This window comes from Corticium candelabrum, chromosome 10, assembly GCF_963422355.1.
Source record: "Corticium candelabrum chromosome 10, ooCorCand1.1, whole genome shotgun sequence".
NCBI classification, from domain to species: Eukaryota; Metazoa; Porifera; class Homoscleromorpha; order Homosclerophorida; family Plakinidae; genus Corticium; species Corticium candelabrum.
This window is the reverse complement of record NC_085094.1, coordinates 2392259-2414119: the sequence shown is the minus strand read 5'-3', so window position 1 is coordinate 2414119 and position 21861 is coordinate 2392259. Positions and strand designations below refer to the sequence as shown.

The window sequence follows — 21861 nt, the reverse complement described above, 5'->3', positions numbered from 1 at the left end:
CACACACACACACACACACACACACACACACACACACACACACACACACACACACACACACACACACACACACACACACACACACACACACACACACACACACACACACACACACACACACACACACACACACACACACTCGAAAGGTACTCCCGCGACTAGGAAGGCAAGCGGGGCTAGTTGACTTCCTTACGTCACCGTCACCGAACCTGCAGTCATTTTGTTTCACCGGTCAAGTTTAGCTTCTGCTGCATTCAGCTGGCAGCCAGATGATGGGAAAGCCTAAACCGGGCGGAACAATTAAAGACGGTCGGCAACTTTTAGGTTCTGAAACAGAATCAGAAGTGCAGGAGTTTCCACTACCGCCAAGAAGGCCATCGAGAATGAGGTAGGTACGAGGTGTCGTTTTATGTGCAAGTTAACAATTTAGGTCAACAATGTGCGTAAAGGGTCCCCGTAACAGGTAACTTCAGCGTTTGCGCAAGTCGTTGTCCAGGGCCTTTACGGTACAACGTTAGTCGTCACTGCTTGTGTTAATGTGGCCGTCTGGCGAACTGTAAAGTTTAGAAATGCTGTTCATTACACGGTTGTTCCGGCTGGGATGTTGTGCTAACATGTATACACGTACTGGCTTCAGTGTGTCGTAATTGCAGTAATACGTGTTTTGGGGAACGCAACATGAAGCCTTACATATTACAGGCACGGTAGGGCGGATACTACAGTACACCCTCGATTATCTTAGCCGGACTTCTCTGGAGACTGGTTAGAAGACCGGGTAATCAAGTGTCTAGATAATCAATCAAACGTTGGTGAATATCAACTGATTTTCCTACACTACACAGTCTTTTTCCACACTTGCTGCTGTGCATTCTTTTTACCATAAGAGTCATCAACAGCTGCCTATTTCTGGATATAACATTTATCTTAATTCATACTCAACATAGAGTGGCGAGAAAAATCCTGAACAGATGGCTGTTTCTTATATCTTCTTTGATCTTTCTGTTTCTTTGATGCAAAAGGCCGGGAGACACAGAAATGGTCCGGATAATCAAGGGTGTACTGTAGAGTAAGGGCTAGTTTACAATAACTTTCGCAAGCGAGCATCAGTCTAGCATATACCTTAAATGTAGTCAGACTCTGAAACTTATTGATTTACAGTAACATGTTTGAGCACCAACGGGCAACGTCTTCTCAGCTGATAAAAGTGTCTGGTATTGAAGGCCGTTCTTAGTGCACATGAAGCAATCACCACTACTGTTGCTGTATGCCTTCTTACCAAGATTCCCTGCTTTTACTATTTGTCGAGATCTTTGTTGTCCATATTAGACAACTGGATCCCGTGAGTGAAAATGCGACCGCCAATTGGTAGTTACAAACCGTACTATTCCCGGTTTACGTTACGTAGACGCTTGAATAGAAGTCAGGGCTAGTCGAACAGTAGGACGTTGACGTTCCGTTGGCAATATGCTGGGCTGATGCTTGGCTTGCATAAGTTACTGTAAACCAGCCTTAATTAATGCAAGGTAATATGTGATCTGTTATTCTATATGAGGGAGGAACAATGTGATGCGACCAAATCGCCTTACCAGTCACTGAGTGTCAGGATTTATAACCTTTTTCAATGGTTTTAGTTTCTATTGATTACCATGATACATTGATCCAAAAGTAGATACAATATATTATATATGTTACAAGGTGTTACAATGTACAACTGTTGAAACTGTTTTTGTGTGTGCAGATCGAAGAAGTCTGGTAGCCACCATTCTGATCTCTTTTGTCGAGACTTTTTACGAATTGTTATTGTGCTTGTCGTTTTGGCAATGATGGCGGCTATTGGCTTTCTTGGGTTTGTGTACTACAAGCTGAATGGCGAAATGGAGAAGTTAATGGAAGAATATGTGAAAGTTAAAGGTGATTGGACGGGTGAGGGACCAATGGCACGAATGCTGCAGGCTGCTGCTAAGTCAGTTGACTTAAATCAACTTACACAACGGCATGACAAGGATTGGGTATCACTGAAGGGCAAATTCCAACTCATACATAATCATGTGAGCAAAATGTGATGTTCTGATGTCCTGGTGCTGCATTGTGCTGATGACTGACATGTATGCACACACACACACACACACACACACACACACACACACACACACACACACACACACACACACCAGGGTTGCGCCACAAAAATGTCAAGGTGTATTGGATGACGTCATTAATTAAAATAATATTTTGTTTTAATTTATATCAACAAGAAGTACAGCTAACATAAGAAACTAAAGCAGCCAAACTTTTAGGGGTCGATGCACAAGTACAGTTTCCTAACTGCCACATAAGCTCAACTTGTTTGTAGCAAGCGAGACTGCATGCTTCAGTGATGCAAACATTTGGTTTCACCTACGACCAGATCGTAATGCATGCATCATCTTGTTTTCAAGCCCTTTGAGATAGCTACCGCTCTGGACTGGTTGCAATCGCTTTGAAAGTCAGACAGCATCCAGAACGTATCCAGTTTTCTGTTGTGAAACGAGACTAGACTATAGCTACAATGCATGATGCTACATCTATGTCAGACGTAGATCGAATCCTGTCGATGTCTATGCTCCCGTGGTTGCATTGGCTCTTTCTCCTCCTGGGGGGAAGACGACCGGCTGGACTCTTGAGCCTACTGAATCATAGACAACAACAAACGACTACCGCGTATGAAACAAAAGAAGATAAGTGAAGGGGCATGCACGCCGTTCATGCCAATCTGGTCTATAGTGAGGCATTTTTAAGAAACCAAATCTTTAGTTCACTAGTGAAATGAAATGAGGGGTGCTACGCCTTGAGATCACTGGCAACAACACACACACACACACACACACACACACACACACACACACACACACACACACACACACACACACACACACCTTCAGTTTTTAAGAGTGTAACTGTGCTTGTGCTGCTGCTCGCACTTTATTTTATAGCTAGGAGTGCATTCTGTATTGCTCGCCAACTGTTTGGAACGAGTACTGCTCGAACACACATGGAATAGAATGTTCATACATGATTGACTCTTGTGTAACGTGTCTTTGAGTGTTGGTTTATTTGATACATTTTTATCCGTACGTAGTTACTATGTGCACATACTCTACTGTCTAGACATCTGTGTACTGTGCCACATAGTGAAGCTGTCAGTGCATTTTCATGTTCACGTTATGTGTAGTAGCTGTGAAAAAGCCACCAACTTGCATACAACTTGCAGCTGGCAATGTCTGGCAGTCTGCGACAAGCTGGCAGACACACACGTGCAGCGAGTGGTGTGCGCACAGTGCTATGACATACTTAGTAGTTAGCTGGGTTGACCAGTCAGTGTCATCACTGCATTCTTGAGGTGAGACGTCAGCCATACCTTTGGATAACAGCCGAGCAGGGTGGAGAGCAGAGAATTGGTTGTCAAATCTGGTGCAAGCTATATGCAACATGAAATATGGAAAAATGCAATCATTCTTCTAGATCTCTTGAGGACGGGTCAGGAGAGCGGTTCATCACACTCCTGCCGTTTTTAAAAGTGAAGCTCTCTACACGTGTGCACGTGCGCGTATGCACACAGGCACAGCAGAGTAGCTTATATCACAAGTGTATTCTGCTTATCTGGTAACACAGGTGTTATGAAGTTGCCTATACCTTTTGTCTCTTTCTTAGCAGTGAAATGGTTTGCTCTTTGTGGGTCAAACTGTTTAGATGTGAAGGTGCACGGCAGATATTTGTGGTTACTAACTGTATTGCTTTGCAAAGTGGCATCTTGTGTCCCTTTTTGTGAGTCTAGTGGTGAATGTTTTGACTTCAGATTTTGTGTTTTGTAGTATTTCAGTAATTTGTCTTATCCTTGTTCAATTGTGTTATTAGATGTATTGATCGGTTTCGTTGTTTCAATTACTTGTGTTGCAAAATAGGTAAACGTGATTGGTTGACTGCATGGGGATTTTTGTCTGTATTTCCTCGTTCCTTTTTGAGGTTGATGACTATGTAGTCTAACTACTGTAACTCCTAGTCTAACCAACTACTACACATGAATGTCTTCTGTTTTATTTCAGCTAATTACTGTCAACTCAACCGTTTCTGATCTCCGTAAGGATGCTAAACAGTGGGCTATTGTACTAGACAGCACCAGCCAGTTGCAGAAAGTGGGAGGTAACGTTGACGGTTTGACACAAGAGGTTACGAAGATGGTTAGCAATGTAGAGAGGATCGACAGGGACCTAGCAGACATGAAGAAGAGCATATCCGTGTTAAAACGTGACAGTTCGGAAAGCACTAACAAATTGACAACGTTAGACGCTGGATTTAATTCAGTGAAGGTTTCCCAATAGTACAGTTGTACTTGTTGCAACATGGAGATGTACATTTGCTTATAGGGAGACGTCCAGACACACAAGTCAAAAATTGATGAGCTGGAGCATTCAAGCACCAAGTTGCAGCAGAGGACAGGCAGCTTGGTCTCGGTAGGTTTATGTAATTAGCGTCTTTCTATTCCGCATACATCAGTATTTTAAATGTAAAGGCCTTTTCATACTGTACTTCAAAACCCATTGAATGCGCATTGGTCTTTCATGTCTAATGAACCATTTACGGTGTGGTTTGAAGTGGATTCAATGTGTGTTGGCCTCTGCACGGGGCATCACGCCTACCCACACAGCTCTTCATATCAGATAGCACTAGAGCTACGCTCGCTCATTCTCTATTCTGTGCTTATGTCTTAGGTGTACATACTAAGCAAAGATAGAGATTTATCATAGCAAAGAGACTGGCAGCCATGATGACTGCAAGTATGGATGCACATTACACTGTAGGCATGTTTATGACAGTTACGTGGATTGCATTTTCCTTGTGTGAAATGGGTCAATGCATATTGAATGCACATCCATTTTACTTCTGCTGCAAAGTGGATTGAATGCAGTTTGATGCGCTTTAAGTGTGAAAAGGCCTTAAGATTATGAAACACGAAAGGATGTTACGAGTACAGACGTCTTTAGGCTGTTTTAGAGATTTTGTGAATTTATCGAGTTCTTTACATGAAATCTAGATTTGTCATTTTGAGCGTATTTTGCTTTTATTGGTTGCTGTTTTGGAAGCCCAATGTGTCTTGTACTGCAGTGGGTTGTGCTTCCCTTTGACTGCGATTATTTGAGCATGGTAGACACCATCACATGAAGTGCCATTTGCCGTCTAACATTAAACAATATAGTAATGTTTTATTGGTAGCCACAGGGTCCAAAGCACCCATTGTATTTTTATTTTGATGTTTTACCATCTTGTTCTCTCATCGTTTCATTTTCTTTGTTCTGTCGCTTTCCATTGGTTCTTGTGACCTCTTGTAGTTTGCCTTTGTTTAATTCTTGCTTCCATTTACTAATAAAGCCACACCAAAAAATTCGTGTTTTGGGTTGGCAGCTCATAGATATTTGGGTCAGTCAGTGGGGAAATTTTTCCCCATAAAATATTTTTTATGTGTAAAGCATGTCAAAACGACTAATTTCTACGAGTAAAATATGTCATAGTAAAACTACAGCGAGTTCCAAGACAGAAAGGCGGTTGTGCCACAACAGCAGATTCAGAGTTCACTTCTTGGCCTGAATCACAACAGCTGGCTGGCAAGTGCAGTTAATTCACTGGAAGGAAAACTTTGTACTTTTTCAGCTGTTCCTGGGTATGTGCTGCATCTGGACTACTGCAGTGACAACAAACCAGAGAGTTGAAGACGGCAAGCATAGTAAGCAAAATCAACATGGTTGCTGCAGCGAGTTGCCGCTGACATAAAGTCTTTGTCATGAAGAGAGCTATCTTCAATTGTCAACGGATATCGAGCCACAGGTACAGTCTACAGACTTCAGAACAGCCAAGCATCCTCTTCATCCTTTGACAGGCTGTTGGAGAGTTGTTTCCGTGACGTTTGACACACTCAACAACTGTGGTGTGAGACAGTTCGAACCTTGGCAGCATTCCACGCAGATTACTTGCCCTGCCATAGTTGAGCTTATGCTCTAACAACCCGGATATTACAGAGAATCGCTGGATATAATCTTGGTAGGCATAAACACGACCAGGACACACAGTACACGAAAACATCTTTGTTTTGGGGTTTTGGAAGACTTGTGGCATATATTGAGTAATATTTCAACTTGTTCATTGCTTTAGATTGCTTGAAATTTGATTTATCTGTCAAAACAGTCCTCAAACGTAGTATGGTTAGTGTGCCTTAAGGCAAATCGATAATAAAAAAATATTTGCAATCCTTGAAAAATCTGGGTCGGCGAAACACGATTGTTTAGGTGTGGCCTAAGTGGCTTATTATTATTTTTCTTGTGTCAAGATGAGGGTCTGGTAAGGTTTTTGCTGTATTGGCATTTTATGGTAACTTTTGTGCAGATAAATGTGACTGAAATGGATCTCACAATGCAGCAGATGTCTCATGAAATGAGTCGAGTTGTTGAAGCTATTGATCTCCTGCAAGCAACAGCCCATCATGGAAACGATTCACTAGGTTTAAAGCCGGTTTTAGCAAAGCTTGATGTGATCAAGCAAGGAGTATTGAGTAGTCAGGCACATTCTGAATCTTTGAAACGTCGTCTGACAGCTGTGGAAAAGATTGAAGCACAACATCAGGACGATATTGACAGCCTGGTAAGACTAAAGTGTGATCTGTTGTATGTAAGTGATTTCATGGTTGTAGTTGAAATTTCAACTACAATGTAGTATATTTAGGTGTATATTTAAGTCAACACACACACACACACACACACACACACACACACACACACACACACACACACACACACACACACACACACACACACACACACACACACACACACACACACACACACACATGACTAACACACACAACAACAATAACAACAAAATAGTAGACACAGTGTCTCCACGTTGTCTTAGATTATGCCAATGAAGTGATGATAGTAGATGTTATGTTGCTGGAAGCTGTTATGATCATGTTGATATGTAAAGTACTATATATATCTGGGTTTGTTCTTTAACATTTGCCTCTATTTCTAGACGTCTACTGTTAGCCAATTTAATTCATCTCTATTTGCTATGATGATTGGTAGTCAAATGACAACATCTCTCATGGAACAGCAAATGCACAACTTTACTTTACGAATTGGCGCACAACTTCAACAGGTTGGTTAGTGTTAGTTGCAGACTGTGGTTTGGTTGGATTCTAATTTTGTGAATAATCGCTTTTCTCACCAATTTTAATTTTAAAAGGTAACTGCAATGCAAAAAATAAAAGTTATTTTATGTTGGAAATTGATAATTCTAGTTGCATACATGACAAGAAAAATAGTTATAGATGTTTAAGTTAAGTCATAGCAGGTCAAAGTTGCTTCGGGTAATGGGTGTGGTGTGGTGTCCACATCACAGAGGGGAGACTCCACACTAGCGTGTACTGTAAACAAAGGAATCTGTGGCGAAAAGCATGGTTGGGTGCTGCGTGGCTGCAGCATGCACCAGTTAACGCAAGTCATACACAAGTGTGTTTCGATTTCCGAAGATCCCAAGCTAAGAAAATAGTGGAAATTGCAAACAACGTGGACAAGAGACGTCTCGTTTGTGTCGTCCAGATCGGGGTGACTGCTACTGAGTATGACGCATCCTACTGAGTGGACAGGAGTCTGTAGTAGCCACTTTAATTAAGCATGATAGCTTTGCGGTACATTCAGGTCTATTCAAGAGCTTGCTCTGGGTTGTAGAAGAGCAAAATTGAGGCCACCATTGCAGGACCAAAAGTACTGCAAATGGCAGGAGAGGTCACTCTTGAGGAGACTACTAGTGACTAGACTTGTGCATGGTGCTCCTGGTGTGTAGTGGATGTTGTTGTACGCATTACAGTGCAGTGTGAAGTCAAACCTTTGTCAACGTTAATTCAACGCACGAACGTCAACTCATTTGTTCTCTTTCTCACAGCATTAGCTAATTTTGCATGAACTCACCAGTGCACTGTTCATTATTGTCACTAGTACTCGACATTATTATCACGTCATTATTTAAGACAACCTCAAATACGTTTTGACAACATACGCACTCCACACGAGTATGTATCTGTCATACAACGACCGCAGCTACACCTGTGATGGTTGTTTACTTACTCGGATGTGCATCGATTATTTTTGCTAGTACTACTACTTACGATGGTAACAGGCTATCTGGTGGCCTGTCCTCTTTCTCGTTCACTTTCAAGACGGCAGACCATCTCTCAGCTTCAGAGATACTGTCACTGAGCTTAAACCTGTATGGTCTAATGACTCCCGACAGATCTTTCTCATCCTGTGATTCATGCAATGACAGAACAGTAATATCACTTAAAAACCTTTGGAGGGCTCTCCAGAAGAATAGCTGTCACTGTCGTCACCTCTGCCTTAGTAGCGTTGCTTTGGATATGAAGATGTAGTTATTTTACAAGCTGCAGACTATACAGACGCACACGGATCTCCCCTCTGACGTGCACACTACACCACGCCCGTTACCGGAACTTGAAGAACCGGAAGCAACTTTGACCTGCTATTTCTCAGCAAAGACTTTAACGTAAAAGTCTAAAACTGTTTTTCCAGTCATGTATGCAGCTAGAATTGTTGATTTCCCACACAAAGAAATAGAGTCAGTTGAAAGTAACAGCTAACCCAACTCACAGATTTCACTCTTTATTGATATTAGAAATAGTAATTTTAGTCTATGACAACAACTGAAAATTTGAAAATAGGTACACGGAAGAAGTAATTGTTAGTGTAGCACCGATGAGATTCATTAGAGGGCAATCACTGGTGTGCATCCGCTTGAACACAAGGCGTAACTTGGTCGTAAGCCTTGTTCACAATATGTGCTGTTTAGCTGAGTGGGGCACGCCACTCATCAGAGATAGACAGAAACAGAAACATTGTGAACAGATGGTGCACGGCAAAAACAGCAAGATCGACATGTGAGCAGCATGCCTCTCATGATAGGTTGGTGTTCTATCTTTGCAGAAAACCGCATGCTGCTGCTGAACTTGGCTCAATCATAATCTAGCATAAAATCATGTTGATAAGTTTATCCAGGTGCTGTAATTACCACACCTCGGGAAACAGACAAAAGACACACTGTCGCGAAATGTTTTTGTGAACAGACTGCAGCACGGCAACATGTTTGTGTGGCAGACGTCAACAGCCAGCGGTTTCCCGGTCCGCATCACTGAAGAGAACAGCACATATTGTGAACCAGGCTTTATTACGGAGAATTATTGAGTAAGGTGGTGATTGCAAACAGGGTTGGTAGTGTTATGTTATTATGGACATTGGTGACAATGTACTGTAATGAAGATATCAACAGTAGTTCCATTGCATATTATGTTTCACTTGTGTTAGTATTTGAGGCATCTATAGTACAACTCAAGTCTTAAAATAAATTAATGGACATCCTTTATGAATGGTTTTACCTGTACAACAAATATGAAACTTCTGTATTCATTTAATGTTATTAGCGTTAGCTAATGTAGGTTAATTAACTTTGGACAGACTCTTTGTTTTAGTTGCCATAGTAGGACTATGTTGCCTAGATTTAAGGATAATAGCGAATCAGGTTGGGTAGTAATTGATGCTGGCACAGAGGTAAGCCAGCTATGCAGCTGCTTACCTGTTCAGTGTGTAGTTGATTATCTTGTCATCTGCTGCTTTCCACTGTGCTTTGCCCTCTATATATTGGCGGGGTAGACGCAACTTTCGGGAATGACACTGCGCCAGATGGGTAGTCGCCGTTTTAGGCACGGCTGCTGGAGTGATGCACATCACTCCTGCCAATCGATCAAGCTTACTACTCCTGCCCAAGTTAATTACCCTCATTGATTTACATTGCTGTGTCTATGGTTTATTATAAACTAAGGATAGACAAAGTTAACTTCAGTTGCTTGAAATATACAAGTAGAATGAAGTTACAAACCACATCGTCAAATGTTTGATGATTTTTTTGTAACATAAGTTGTCTACATTCATGAACAGGACTGGGTTGTGTGACAGACTGTTCATATGTAAACATTATGTGTTGCAGTATTTGTCCTCTGTTCTTGGCATGATAAAGAGTGGTAACCATAAGAGCTCCAATCTGTCATCACTTATCGGAGCAACAGTCAATCGTGTTGTGGTGTCCATGAAAGACGAGATTCAGAGGACGACCGGCATCTTTCTAGAGGGAATGAACATGTTGCAGGCAACTATACTGCTACAGAACGAAACAATAACAACTTTGCAGCATGAGATTCAGAGAGTCTCTACTTCCGTATGGCGGCTGAGAGCTGAAGTAACAGCAGAGAAATTAGCAAACAAGCACGGTAAGTTGTTTTCTGTTGATGGTTCTTATGGTAATTTATTGTTAGATGTTTGTATGCCATATAATGATACTGAGTTTATTTGAGCTACTGCCTGTAGCAGAATGCTGAGAACCCGTTATAGACTGTGGGAACTTGCCACAGCTGACATAGCACATACATCACACTGCATCATGTATTCAAGCACTAATACAATGAAGACACTGCAGTGCAAGTTTCGGTGCACACACAAATGCACACTCGTAGAGTATCTGAGACGTTAGTCTAGAGTATCTAAGGTTGCTGCAGCAGTCTTCAAATGAGAAAACTAGTAACAAGAGCTAAGTCCCAGACTAACTAAATGTTTTATGCTTTCTAAGAGACTGGAAAAGATAAAAAGTAATGATCATGTGACAGTTTGAGCATGCACAGTTCTCACTGCCATTGCCTATATATACTGTAAAACTTGAGATAACAAAATGGACATTGAAACAAATTTGCTGATTTCAAGTGGAATGCGGCAGCAGTGGCTGTACCTAATCTTTTGCAGCAAGCATATTATTGCACATGCTTACATTGAATTTAATTTTTTTATTTCAGGTCAAGCTCAACTGGAAGATTGATTTTGGCCTAATCCGGTTTGCACAGATTTGTCAGTTGAAATCTAGGAAAAGACAACCTTATTCCCTTAGAAACACATAGTAGTCCTTGTAATTTAGTGTGTGTGTGTGTGTGTGTGCCTCTATGTGTATGTTTACCTCGCATGCACACACACACACACACACACACACACACACACACACACACACACACACACACACACACACACATGCATGTGCACACAGACAATCACAAGAAATGTAAATGGAGAAATGTCAAGCCCTCCACGTCATTCATGAATGACATCAAAGTTAAGGTCAGTTGCGAAGATAGCTCCCCTGCCTCTAGAGACAGGGCTACAATCCACTTGGAGTTTGGCCCGGAGTCATCCAGGGGCAGATCTGGGACTGGACACCAAGCCCCCCACAATACCGGTCTGCTGCATGAGTTTACTGCCAACCCAGCTGACCGTTGAGTTGACAGAAGCAATTGTGTGTAAGTTTCTTGCTTAAGGAAATTATGCCACAGCTCGCCATCACTGTGACTTGAACCTGCAACCCTGCAAAATCCCGGATGTTTTCATTCTCCAGATGCACTCTCTAACCAATTGAGCTACAGCATCACACACGACACACACATATACACGCACTACTATTAGCTCTGATAGAGAATGAATGACATACATTTTGTTGTTTAGTCGAGCCTACTGATGACAAGCCAAAGCTGCCCACTGAGACAAAGAACAAGACGGCTAGTCTTGTAACAGAGATGACAAATCAAACAACAACCGAAGCCGCTCTTGATGATATCCCTGTGGCTATCTCTGAAACAGTATCTGACGAACCTGTCACTACTAATTCAAATACACCTTTGCAAGGAAATACAGCTGGCAGCGGTGACATAATCACAACCGACACGGTTGAAGAGACAAAAGTTGTAACCATTTCCCCATTAACAACTAAGCAAACCGAGTTGGCAGAACACAGTAAATCATGTGACCTTGACAGTGTCACATTCTCCTTTTTCAGGCGTTATCTCTTTTTGTAGAAAGTACTACTGCTTCTGGTCATTTATCTACTACTACACCAGAAGTGGCTGTGCAGGAGCAAGCGACATTTTCATCTCCATTAAATTCGGCTGGTGGAGACAGTGTGCAGGGGCAAGCAACGCCATCTGTTTTGGCGTTTTTGCCCACAGAGACAATTACGAACATGTCAGACACACTTTCACCAAACGGTAGGTCTTGCTGTGCTTGAAATTTGAATAAGTAAGTATTGAATGTATGAGTGTTAAATATGTAATTACAATAGTATTTTTAGTATGATCTGTTGTGTTCTTCTTTGTTTGCCTGCTTACGTCCTTCATCGTTGACAATGACATGTGAAGACAGCTTTCTGATTGGCCAACAAATGTTGCATAATGAGAGTAAACTTCACAATTTCGGTTATTTCTTCTTAACTATTTTGCATGATTTATTATTTTGTAATCTTTATTTAATCGTTTTGTGTTGATTGTCAAGTAGAAAGAAATTTGGAGTGCACATGACAAGTAGTTGTTTGTGCCACAGTTTAGTGTGCAACCGTGGTTACTGTATTTCTGCGAATATTGCTCCATAGGGTTACTATTTTTCGGAGTTGTAAAACATGGGGCATTATTCGAGCATGGGGCATTATTATTTCGCATGCATAGAGACTGTTGCATTGTTTGCGTACCATCACACTACACAAACAAACTACCTAATCTGAGAGTGCGGTAGTACTCTCTATGTAGGGATGCGACGATTCTAAAATGGCTGCCCATACAAAAGTATCCAAACAAGTGCTTTCCAAATTTCTGATAACTCAGTAAGAAATCTCAGAGCCACTTAATGCTCAACTGTAAACGGTCCGAATGGTAGCCGCACTACTAAAGCTGACATTAAGCGTCTTAAAAGCCATATATCGACAAGTAGAAATGCGATTTATTCTTTCACATTTGCTTTTGTCAGCCAGGCTAGCGCCTCACTAGAAGCAACTACAACAACGAGAGTCATACCAAACAATTTGCTCTTGTCCAAGGAATTGCACTGGCTCAACAGCTAGAACTGTGCAAAGTCCACCCAGTATCAGTCAACTGCTGCTACACAGATCTACGTGTGCTTTCACAACGCCATGTTTTCCGGTCACGTGTGTTTGTGATAGCTCCATGTAATTACCTATTATTAGCTGGTGGAAAGTACGCTTTGGGAGATTGCTGCCACTTCCAGTGTACTTCAGTGATGTAGCCGCCAGTTTGGAAGTTGTCTAGTTGACGCAGAAATGCTTATGCGCACACAGGCAAAGATAAATTTTTCTGTTGCATAGTAATGTAGTGATAGAATGCAAAGTCTTGAGCGTCATTGACGTCCTAGTGAAAAGGCAGCCAGGTATAAATTTAACCATGCGTTGGGCCTGTGCAGAGTACAATGCAGCACAGGGTTACTTCTTAGAACCCCAGAAGGGTCTCCTAGGAAACAAAAAGTTCATGCATTGGGTCTCTGCAGAGTACAGTGAAGCACAGGGTTAATTTTTAGACTCCCAGAAGGGTCTTGAAAGAAACAAGAAGTTCATAAGGTGATGAGGCATTAGAGAGAGATGACAGAAGCAACACCATCTGGTTCCATTTACTATCTGCTATTCTAAAACCAGAATGAGTGAGCCGTATCCATTCTAGTCTGTGGGTCTGCAGGCACTTGATATGAAGCTGTCTCAGAGTGATTAAATAAAATTATTTAATGAGCTATTCCCTTTTTCGGAAGTTGCCGGGAATGGTCAGTTGGTGAAAGTGCAAATATTAAAAGTGGTCCGGTTGAAACTGGACCAACCGGACTGGCGGCGGCTACGTACCTGTGCTTACAGTTGTGTGTAGTTGAAAATGTACGACTATGCTCAATGGAGTGCTGTCTCCGTGCATGTGATCGTCTACAGAGGCTTTCGTGGAAGATGCAAGGAGTTGTTAATTGATGCAATCAATGTTATTAAGTACATCCGTCAGCTGCTATTTAGTACATCACACAGATTGGAGCGAGACAAGAACTACGGAAGAAAAAATTAATAAAGCAAATAAACGTTCTGAGAAAAATGATGGGTATGTAGGAATGGTTATGTACTTATTCATGCTCATCTCCTACGTCACAATCTTTTTTATTTAAATTATTAACTTGCGGCAGTTTCAATATAAAAAATGCAGCAGTCATGTGTGACACTCATAGTACTCAATTATGTAGAAGATGAGCATGAATAAAGCCCTGTCCACACTAGACCAGATATCTCAAGATGAGCCAAATGTATCAAATTAAGAACTCACAGTGGATGTTTAGTTTACATAGTAAACGTTGGTAACGTCAGGAGCAGCTACTACAGCAATTGGTAATGTTATGCGTAGCTAGCTGCAGAACTTTGTATCTATATAAATGGCTATGAGAATATTGCATAGTGTGGACAGCACATATGGCGTGTAGCTTTCTTGATATCCCTCCCTCCCTCTGTATTCAATAGATTAGGTATATTGTGCCAGGGCATGGGCCTTGTTCAGGTTGGTCTTTTCCCAACGTTACGTGCAACTTCAACTCAACTAATGTCTTTGGCTCAGTCCATTTGTCTGATGTCCGATCGTAAACGAGATGGGTCTGTGATGGTGTGTTAAGCTTCCAACGTCAGATTGACTGACCTCTTGTGTTCAAGCAGTGCATTGAACTCTACAACGTCAGCTGGACTGACCTCTTGGGCTCGAGCCACTTGTTTGATAGATTTAAGCTCGTGTGAGATGACCAGTTAAAACCAGCATTCATAGACCTCCTCACCCCTGGCATGTTGTCCAATTGAAGTCCACACTACCACAGGCAGTGCACATGCTGCTTGCAACACAATTTTGTGTGAGTGGTGTTAATTAGGCTTTCATTTGGCCCTTCAGTTGAAGGCACAACCATATTTGTTATCATGTGTAAAGCTTGTGTCTTGGTTATCTGTATGAGTTTCATACATCTCTTAATTCAGACTGAAATCCTTTGACCTAATGGTAACGGTTTGTTTTTCTGTGTACGAGGTAGTGTCAACTAAAGATCTGAGATAAATGTTGTGTGGTTGTTAGGAACAAATAGAAGTGGAGTTTATTTTCTTGTATCTTTGCAGGGGTTAGCGGCAATGGGCCAACAGAATTCAACAGAACGGAAGCTTCTGGATCTCAAAATACTTCGAATATAAATATATCTGATGTCACATCTGGTAGTAAATATGAGATGTCTAACATCACGTTGAATGATACAGGGAGTGCTGGTGTGCAATTTGTAAACAATTCTGAGTCAGTTCGACCAGCTAAGCCTTCTGAAGTATCTTCTACTGTCACTGATAACAAGCTCAAAGGTCAAAATTTTTCAAATACGGACAGTGACCATACAGATCAGCATACAGTCTCTCAGGAAGAGCAAGATAGCATGGCAGAGGCTGTACAGGAGCTTAGTGATTTAGATGAACTCGACACCCCGAACACTGTACCCGAGGATCATAATATGACAACAGCAACGAATGAAGGGGCAGCAGCAAACGTACCAGCAAAACCATTGTTCAGTGATGAAATATTGAAAGATGAAATGAAACGTATGGAACTATTTTATGTAGAGAAACAAATGCCACTGTAACTTTAAGAAAGCTAGTAGGATTTGTTCCCATAAATTAATCGCGTCGTAATAATGTTAGCCCATGCAGTTCCTTGCGGCTTTGAGCAATGGTGACAAGAGGGGATTCAACTGACTAGAAAGTAACCCTGTAGGTGGAAATCACCAGAAAAGATTGAACTATTGTAAAATGGAACTTTTTAGTTAGACTGTCACGTATTGAGTTTGGCTTCTTAAGAGCATGGACTAGATATAGAGAATGCAAGAAAGTTATAACTGACACGAGTCTGAGTTCATGTACACAAAGCAATAATTTTGACTTCACAAAATTAGGAGAATGTTGCCTTAGCTTTCTTAAAGTTATTTTAAACCTTTGTTGAACACTGTTGTTCAATGTTTGTGTTTACTGTTTTCACTGTTGTATAGTAGTTTTGCAAACGTTTGACGAACTAGACAAGGACAAGGATGGTAAATTGTCATATCAAGAGCTTCTATCCGTTATTCCAAAGAATATGGAAGACCAATTGGCAGCTATTGATGTAGATTCTGATGAATACTTCACCAAAGAAGAACTTTCCGAAGCCGTGAAGGAAGCAGAAGTATCGTTCCAGGAAGATGAGGACAGTTAGTTTGGTTGACAGTGACAGACACCGAATACAAGGATATGGTATATGGTGACCCTGAAGCAGTTGAACTGTTAGGTAGTTGTATGGTTCCCTTGAGAGATTATACAGTATATGCAATTAATTGTCAGTAGATATTGCGTTAGAGTTGGTATTGTAGATGACTGCTCAATATCAATATTTCTATTTCCACAGTGTAACCTAAAAATTGTATTGTTACCTGTTTCGAGTGTTTGTCCAGTTGTAGTAACACAGGTGTAGTTTCTCTAGAAATATCTCTGGAGGCAGCACTGGGTCTAATGGTAACATATTCCATCTCAACAGTATGGTACATGTCACTATGTGTGTACATGAGTAATTAACTACAGTAGATTTCAAGCCAGCAATGGTTTTTGTCGTAGAGCATGACAGTTGTACTCTTGACATGTGCGTAGATGCTTAATCAACAAAGAACCCTTGTTTTTGACTACATCTGTGTTGGTGTTGTGCTTTTGAGGTACAATGCAAGTGTTTGTGTGATTTGTTGCCGAGCGTAGCGAGGCTTCTAATCCGGGTCGCACAACAGAAAGGGGCGTGGTACTATATAACTCTCCATCGAGCTCTTGGTATGTGTGTGTGTGTGTGTGTGTGTGTGTGTGTGTGTGTGTGTGTGTGTGTGTGTGTGTGTGTGTGTGCGTGCGTGCGTGTTTGTGTGTGTGTGGTGTACACACACACACACAAATCTCAAATCTCTCCTCCCACGACCATGTTTCATCATAGGACCTACCTTAAAAGATCGTTTTCGTGTCTGACTACAGATGAGTCTAAGAACGATTCGTTTAAGTGAGCAAACGGCGACGAAAACGCTTCATGAACTTCCGTCGCCCCATCCTTTTGTATTGTAGCTAGGGATTGTGAGTTCTTGACAAGCGAGCAACACCTTCATGAGTTGAATGCCACCTGCAGTCAACTATTCACACGTCCCGTACTACAGTATGATCAATCCTTTACTACACTGTGCTGCATATCTAACACTGTTGATAGTCAATGTTTGCCGATATCAATTTCTATGTCAGTAAATACAATACCACTGTCGTTACAACGGAACCGAGTGCATCCCTAGACTGTACATTTCAATTGTCTTGATCACGATCGCAAAACGACGACTGCTAAGCTATACAAGGCCTATATACGTAATCTAAACTACTAGGAAGTTTGCATGTTTACTTGTATGACAGGGTTTCAACAAATACGTATTGTCTAGCTAGGACTCGACGTTTCAGCAGACCGTCTAAAAACTCTGTTGGACGTTTTACTCACAAACGCGAAGCGCCAAAGGATACCGTACAACTAGTTTATCCTATTTAATATGTATATACTACGAGGTGAGCTGTGTGTCTCTGTGTGGGGATGGGTGGGCGGGTGGGTGGGTGGTGGGTGGGTGGGTGGTGGGTGGGTGGGCCAGTGTGGCGGTCTTTCAGATTTCTCTTGGGATGAAGCTAATACCCACCTCCACTCGTTCGGGAATTTCTCCACACTCCACATCGGATGAGTTGCTGATCCAAGGTCAGGAATGGGTTTTAGTAAAGTATAAAAACATTTTGAAAAATGAAAAGATGTAGGGTTGCCGTACGAAAAAGAATAGAAACAAGACCTTGTAAGAGTGTGTTGTGACATCTTTCGTGTACAGACTGACTGAGCAATACATCCCTACATTACACCATTTCTATAGTTAATTAGAGACCTTAAAATATGTGTTTTATACTGTACTAGAATGGTGCAATGTAGGGGTGATGTATTGCTTAGTCATTCTGTACACGAAAGATGTCACAGCACACTCTTACATGGTCTTGTTTCTATTCTTTTTTGTACGGCAACCCTACATCTTTCTTATTTTTCAAAATGTTTTTATACTTGTTTGCAAATTTTTCTGCATGAGCGTCGATATGCGCAGCGGTAACGGTATGCGAGCTGTGCAACGGGCAAGGCGGACAGTGAGGCTAGAAATCGGCACTCTCCCCTTGTAGTACCCGATACAGGAAACGTGTTGGTTGAATTCGGTGCAAATGCAATCAGAATTGAGGGAAACGCTAGGGGTAGAAGAGCAACTTCAATCAGCTTACAGTCTTCGATCGCTGGAAGCGTTACCGAGGGCAATGACTCGTACAGTCTACACGGGACTGGTGTGGGTATGTGTTTAAATGAACAGGAAGATGTAGCGTTTACGTCATCGAGAAATTTAAGGGGGGCGTTTCTCGAGAGAGGACCATGCACTGCAATGACGAATTTGAGTAGTCATGGACCTGCTTCGTTGCAAGCACAGAGGTTTGGTATAGAAATCACCTTTGTAGCCTAATCGGCGGATACCCGCTCTTACAGAAGAACTGAACACGAACTCAACCCTGCATACCAATGCTACAGCGTTGGTGATATTCGTGTTCTTTAGCAATAAAGCTACTTATAGCTTTGTTTGCCAGTGTATGCCCGTCGAATAGCTGCCATGTTCGCTAGACCTGTTTTTTGCAACGGCAGCAACGTCTTCGAAGTGACCATGACCAAGCTGGCTGTCTAGATAGCATTTACGGTGAAAAAATTATCTGGGAGCTTAATTACCGCTTATAGGTGGAAATTTGTGTTAATTTGCTGGGTCAAGTAGGGGCAATCAGATACGGCACGCAGTCTATCCCGGAATTTGTGTTTTGCCCAATAACCGGAGCATATTCATGGGAATTTGTGCTAATTGACTTAATTAATTAATTTGCCCGGGCAAAGAACTGGCTAATCAGCTAGTAGTGCTATAAGTCGTACATTGCATGTTGGAGCCAACGCTAACTGTATTGCCTTTTAACTCCATCTATTTCAGCACGAGAGAGGCAGCATCGATCTGTGCATGCTTTCATTTAAAATACACTTGACACACTCTTGTCTGGAATTCCTCCAGCACAACAACAACGGTGGCACCTTAATTAATCACAGATCTACAGACAACAGGATTATTACGTGTGTCGTCATCATCCTTTTAGTAGAGTAAGTGGGGTCTGTACCCTCAACTGGGCAGTCCCACCATCCCGGCAGGTAAGTCCCAGAGAAGTACATGTTTCTGTGTAATCCATATAGCGCTAGCGACTGCCATATCGATTATTGGTTGCGTGAGCTACGAGGAGATTAACAGCTCTAACCAGCGTGCCCAGTAGATATCAATGACCACTAAGGAAAGCACAGTTCCTGATTGCCAATGCTTCCCACGCCAGATCACAGAAACTCTCCATCAACGGAAACAAGTATACTCTCATTTAGCGTATTATGGTTTGTTCTCAACCAGATCAGTCTGGTTCGTAAGGTCTCTCGTAATTACCCGGAAGCAAACCCTGTCTCAGAGGTGCTTAGACCATCATGGCTGTCCAGACAGAAGATATGGCTTTATGCAGGTTGCGAGTGAATCCAAGAATCACAGTTTCCTGTAAGTGCTGCAGATTGTGATGACCTGGAATAATGTCTAGCCATCCTCAATACCTGTGTGCACTGTGCCCAACGCTCGTAACATTACTGAAACAACCAGTGTCCGACACTGCCACATGCGGCTTACCTCCTCACTGTATTTTGTCAACTTCTCAGCCTGTTTCCTAGCGATGTTGCTATCAGCAGGTCAGCTGAGAAGACAAATGTTTGTTTTCGTATTTCTAAATCAGATGTCAGGACGGTTGGCACCGATCTTCTCATCAGTAGGGATGGCTGTATCCCACATCATAGTGATGTCGTCCGTCTCCACAAACTTATCAGGATGATACCAGTACCATTTCTCAACTGGAATCCTAAAATATCGACAACTATCCTAGTGGATAATGGAGGTCACGTGATGGTGTTTATCAGTGTAGTCCATTTGTGCTAAGGCACAACAGCCTACCACAATGTGATCAACTGCACTCTAAGTCTGCACTGCAGAAGCGGGAAGTGGGACTGACATCTGCAAGTAGAATATTGCGCTTATAATACCGAGCCCGAAGAGCTTAAAAGTCTTGAGCAGCAACAACCAGTCAGTCCCTCGGTTGCAGCAGGAAGATTTGATGATTTAGCCATCTGTGGGTCTCTTTCATGTCCACAAGTGGTTTTTCAGTGAAACGGCGATACTGACTATGTATATGTTTTCAGCTCCAGAACTGTACACGAAGAGAACTGCTGCACCTGCGAAAATGGTTTGCATTCGTCTGAGACGCTTGCTCAAAGACAATATCATACAGGATGGTTCCACTTACGTGCAGGCTCTGCAACTTGTTGTCCCTAGAGAGAATTCCCTGCAACTGTGCAGTAAACTGACCGGCCATGCGTCGGATTCAATGAGAGAACCTCCTAGCATCACATTCCGCCACCATTTGCATGAAGAGATCAGAGCTGCTGCAAAGGTAACAGTTCAGCCCCACAATTCAAGACTGAAGCGTCGACTCGAACTGTTGTAACCTTGACCTGTCTCTGTGGAGGGAGCGTACAGCCGGTCAACATCTGCTGCAGGATGTTGGACACCATAGAGAGAGTTTCTTGGTCTGTCGATCAAGCTGCTGCATGCCCGTGGTCCTCCAATGAATGACACCAAAAGTTTAATTGAGAACCGGCAGTGCAAACCCGTTGATGGCCAGAATCTTGTTCCGACTTTACAACTCGGTCCGGAGAACCATCTTCACTCTACAAAAGTACTCACGACGGAGCGTCTCCCGCATAGTGCTGTTATTATGTGTGTCGTTATGCCCCTCCATGATTGGCAACTTGCCAAGTAGGGTCTTTACCCCATCTGGGCGCCCACTTACAACCCGGCCGGTGAGCCCAGCAGGGTACATGTTTCTGTGTAGTTCACACGGCGATCAATGACTAGCCAATTCCATATATATTGTAGGCATTACGGTGACCGCGAACTCGGTTTAGCACGTCTATGGATATCAATGACTACCAGGATAGCTCTGAACGTCATCGTCAACGAACCTTTACCCTATACCACAGAATCTGGCCAACGAATGAAAGTCGTATAGTCTCATAGACAAAGGTAGAGAAACATGAGAAAGAAAGAGAGACACCTTTCATAGTTTACTGTCGTCACTGGGGTTTCAACCTCAAACCATGGAGTGGTAGCCATTGTCACTAACCACTAAGCAACGGCGGTGACTTTAAGTCGTCATCACCTTTACGTAGAGTAAGTGGTGCTTTTACCCTCACCCGGCAGGTAAGTCCCAGAGTGTACATGTTTTCGCGTAATCAGCATGGCGCTAGTAGCTGGCTTATCTATTATTGTTTACGTGCGCTACGAGGATTTCGCCAGCTCTGAACAGCACACCCAATAGAATATCAATGACTAATTGCCAACGATCCCACTCCAGCTCACAAAAACTCCCCTCTGACGGAAACATGTATATATATATATATATATATATATATATATATATATATATACACACACTTTCACAGACATAGCCAAATAGACAGTGAGAAAGAACCAACAGACTCGTTTCATTATATGGCTGTCACCCCCCGGGATTTAACCCATGCCACCATGGTCAAAGAACCAGAACTCTAACCACTAGGTTAGTATTATTGATACTAGTACTACCCCGCCCTATGGGCGGTGGCTATCTGAGCGGTGGCAATCTATCGTTGTACGCCACTTCTGCGAAGAAGAAGCACCTTCCGTGACGCACGGACGGACG

At 42.3% G+C, this 21861-nt stretch overlaps 1 protein-coding gene across 2 annotated transcripts; it reads left to right on the top strand.

The window, feature by feature from the left end:
- Nucleotides 1–185: 185 nt before the first annotated feature.
- LOC134185550 (serine-rich adhesin for platelets-like) lies at nt 186–16417 on the top strand. Of its 2 annotated transcripts, none has more exons than XM_062653362.1 (11): nt 186–388; nt 1739–2048; nt 4083–4346; nt 4404–4490; nt 6415–6669; nt 7060–7185; nt 10084–10363; nt 11637–11924; nt 11987–12175; nt 15088–15552; nt 15999–16417. In XM_062653362.1, exons 1-11 carry the CDS (start codon nt 270–272, stop codon nt 16196–16198), a joined length of 2583 nt encoding a protein of 860 aa, XP_062509346.1. In that variant the 5' UTR covers nt 186–269; the 3' UTR covers nt 16199–16417. The 2 variants fall into 2 exon arrangements, with proteins under 2 accessions (XP_062509346.1, XP_062509344.1); XM_062653360.1 differs by having other exon boundaries at nt 15996–16417.
- Nucleotides 16418–21861: the final 5444 nt, after the last annotated feature.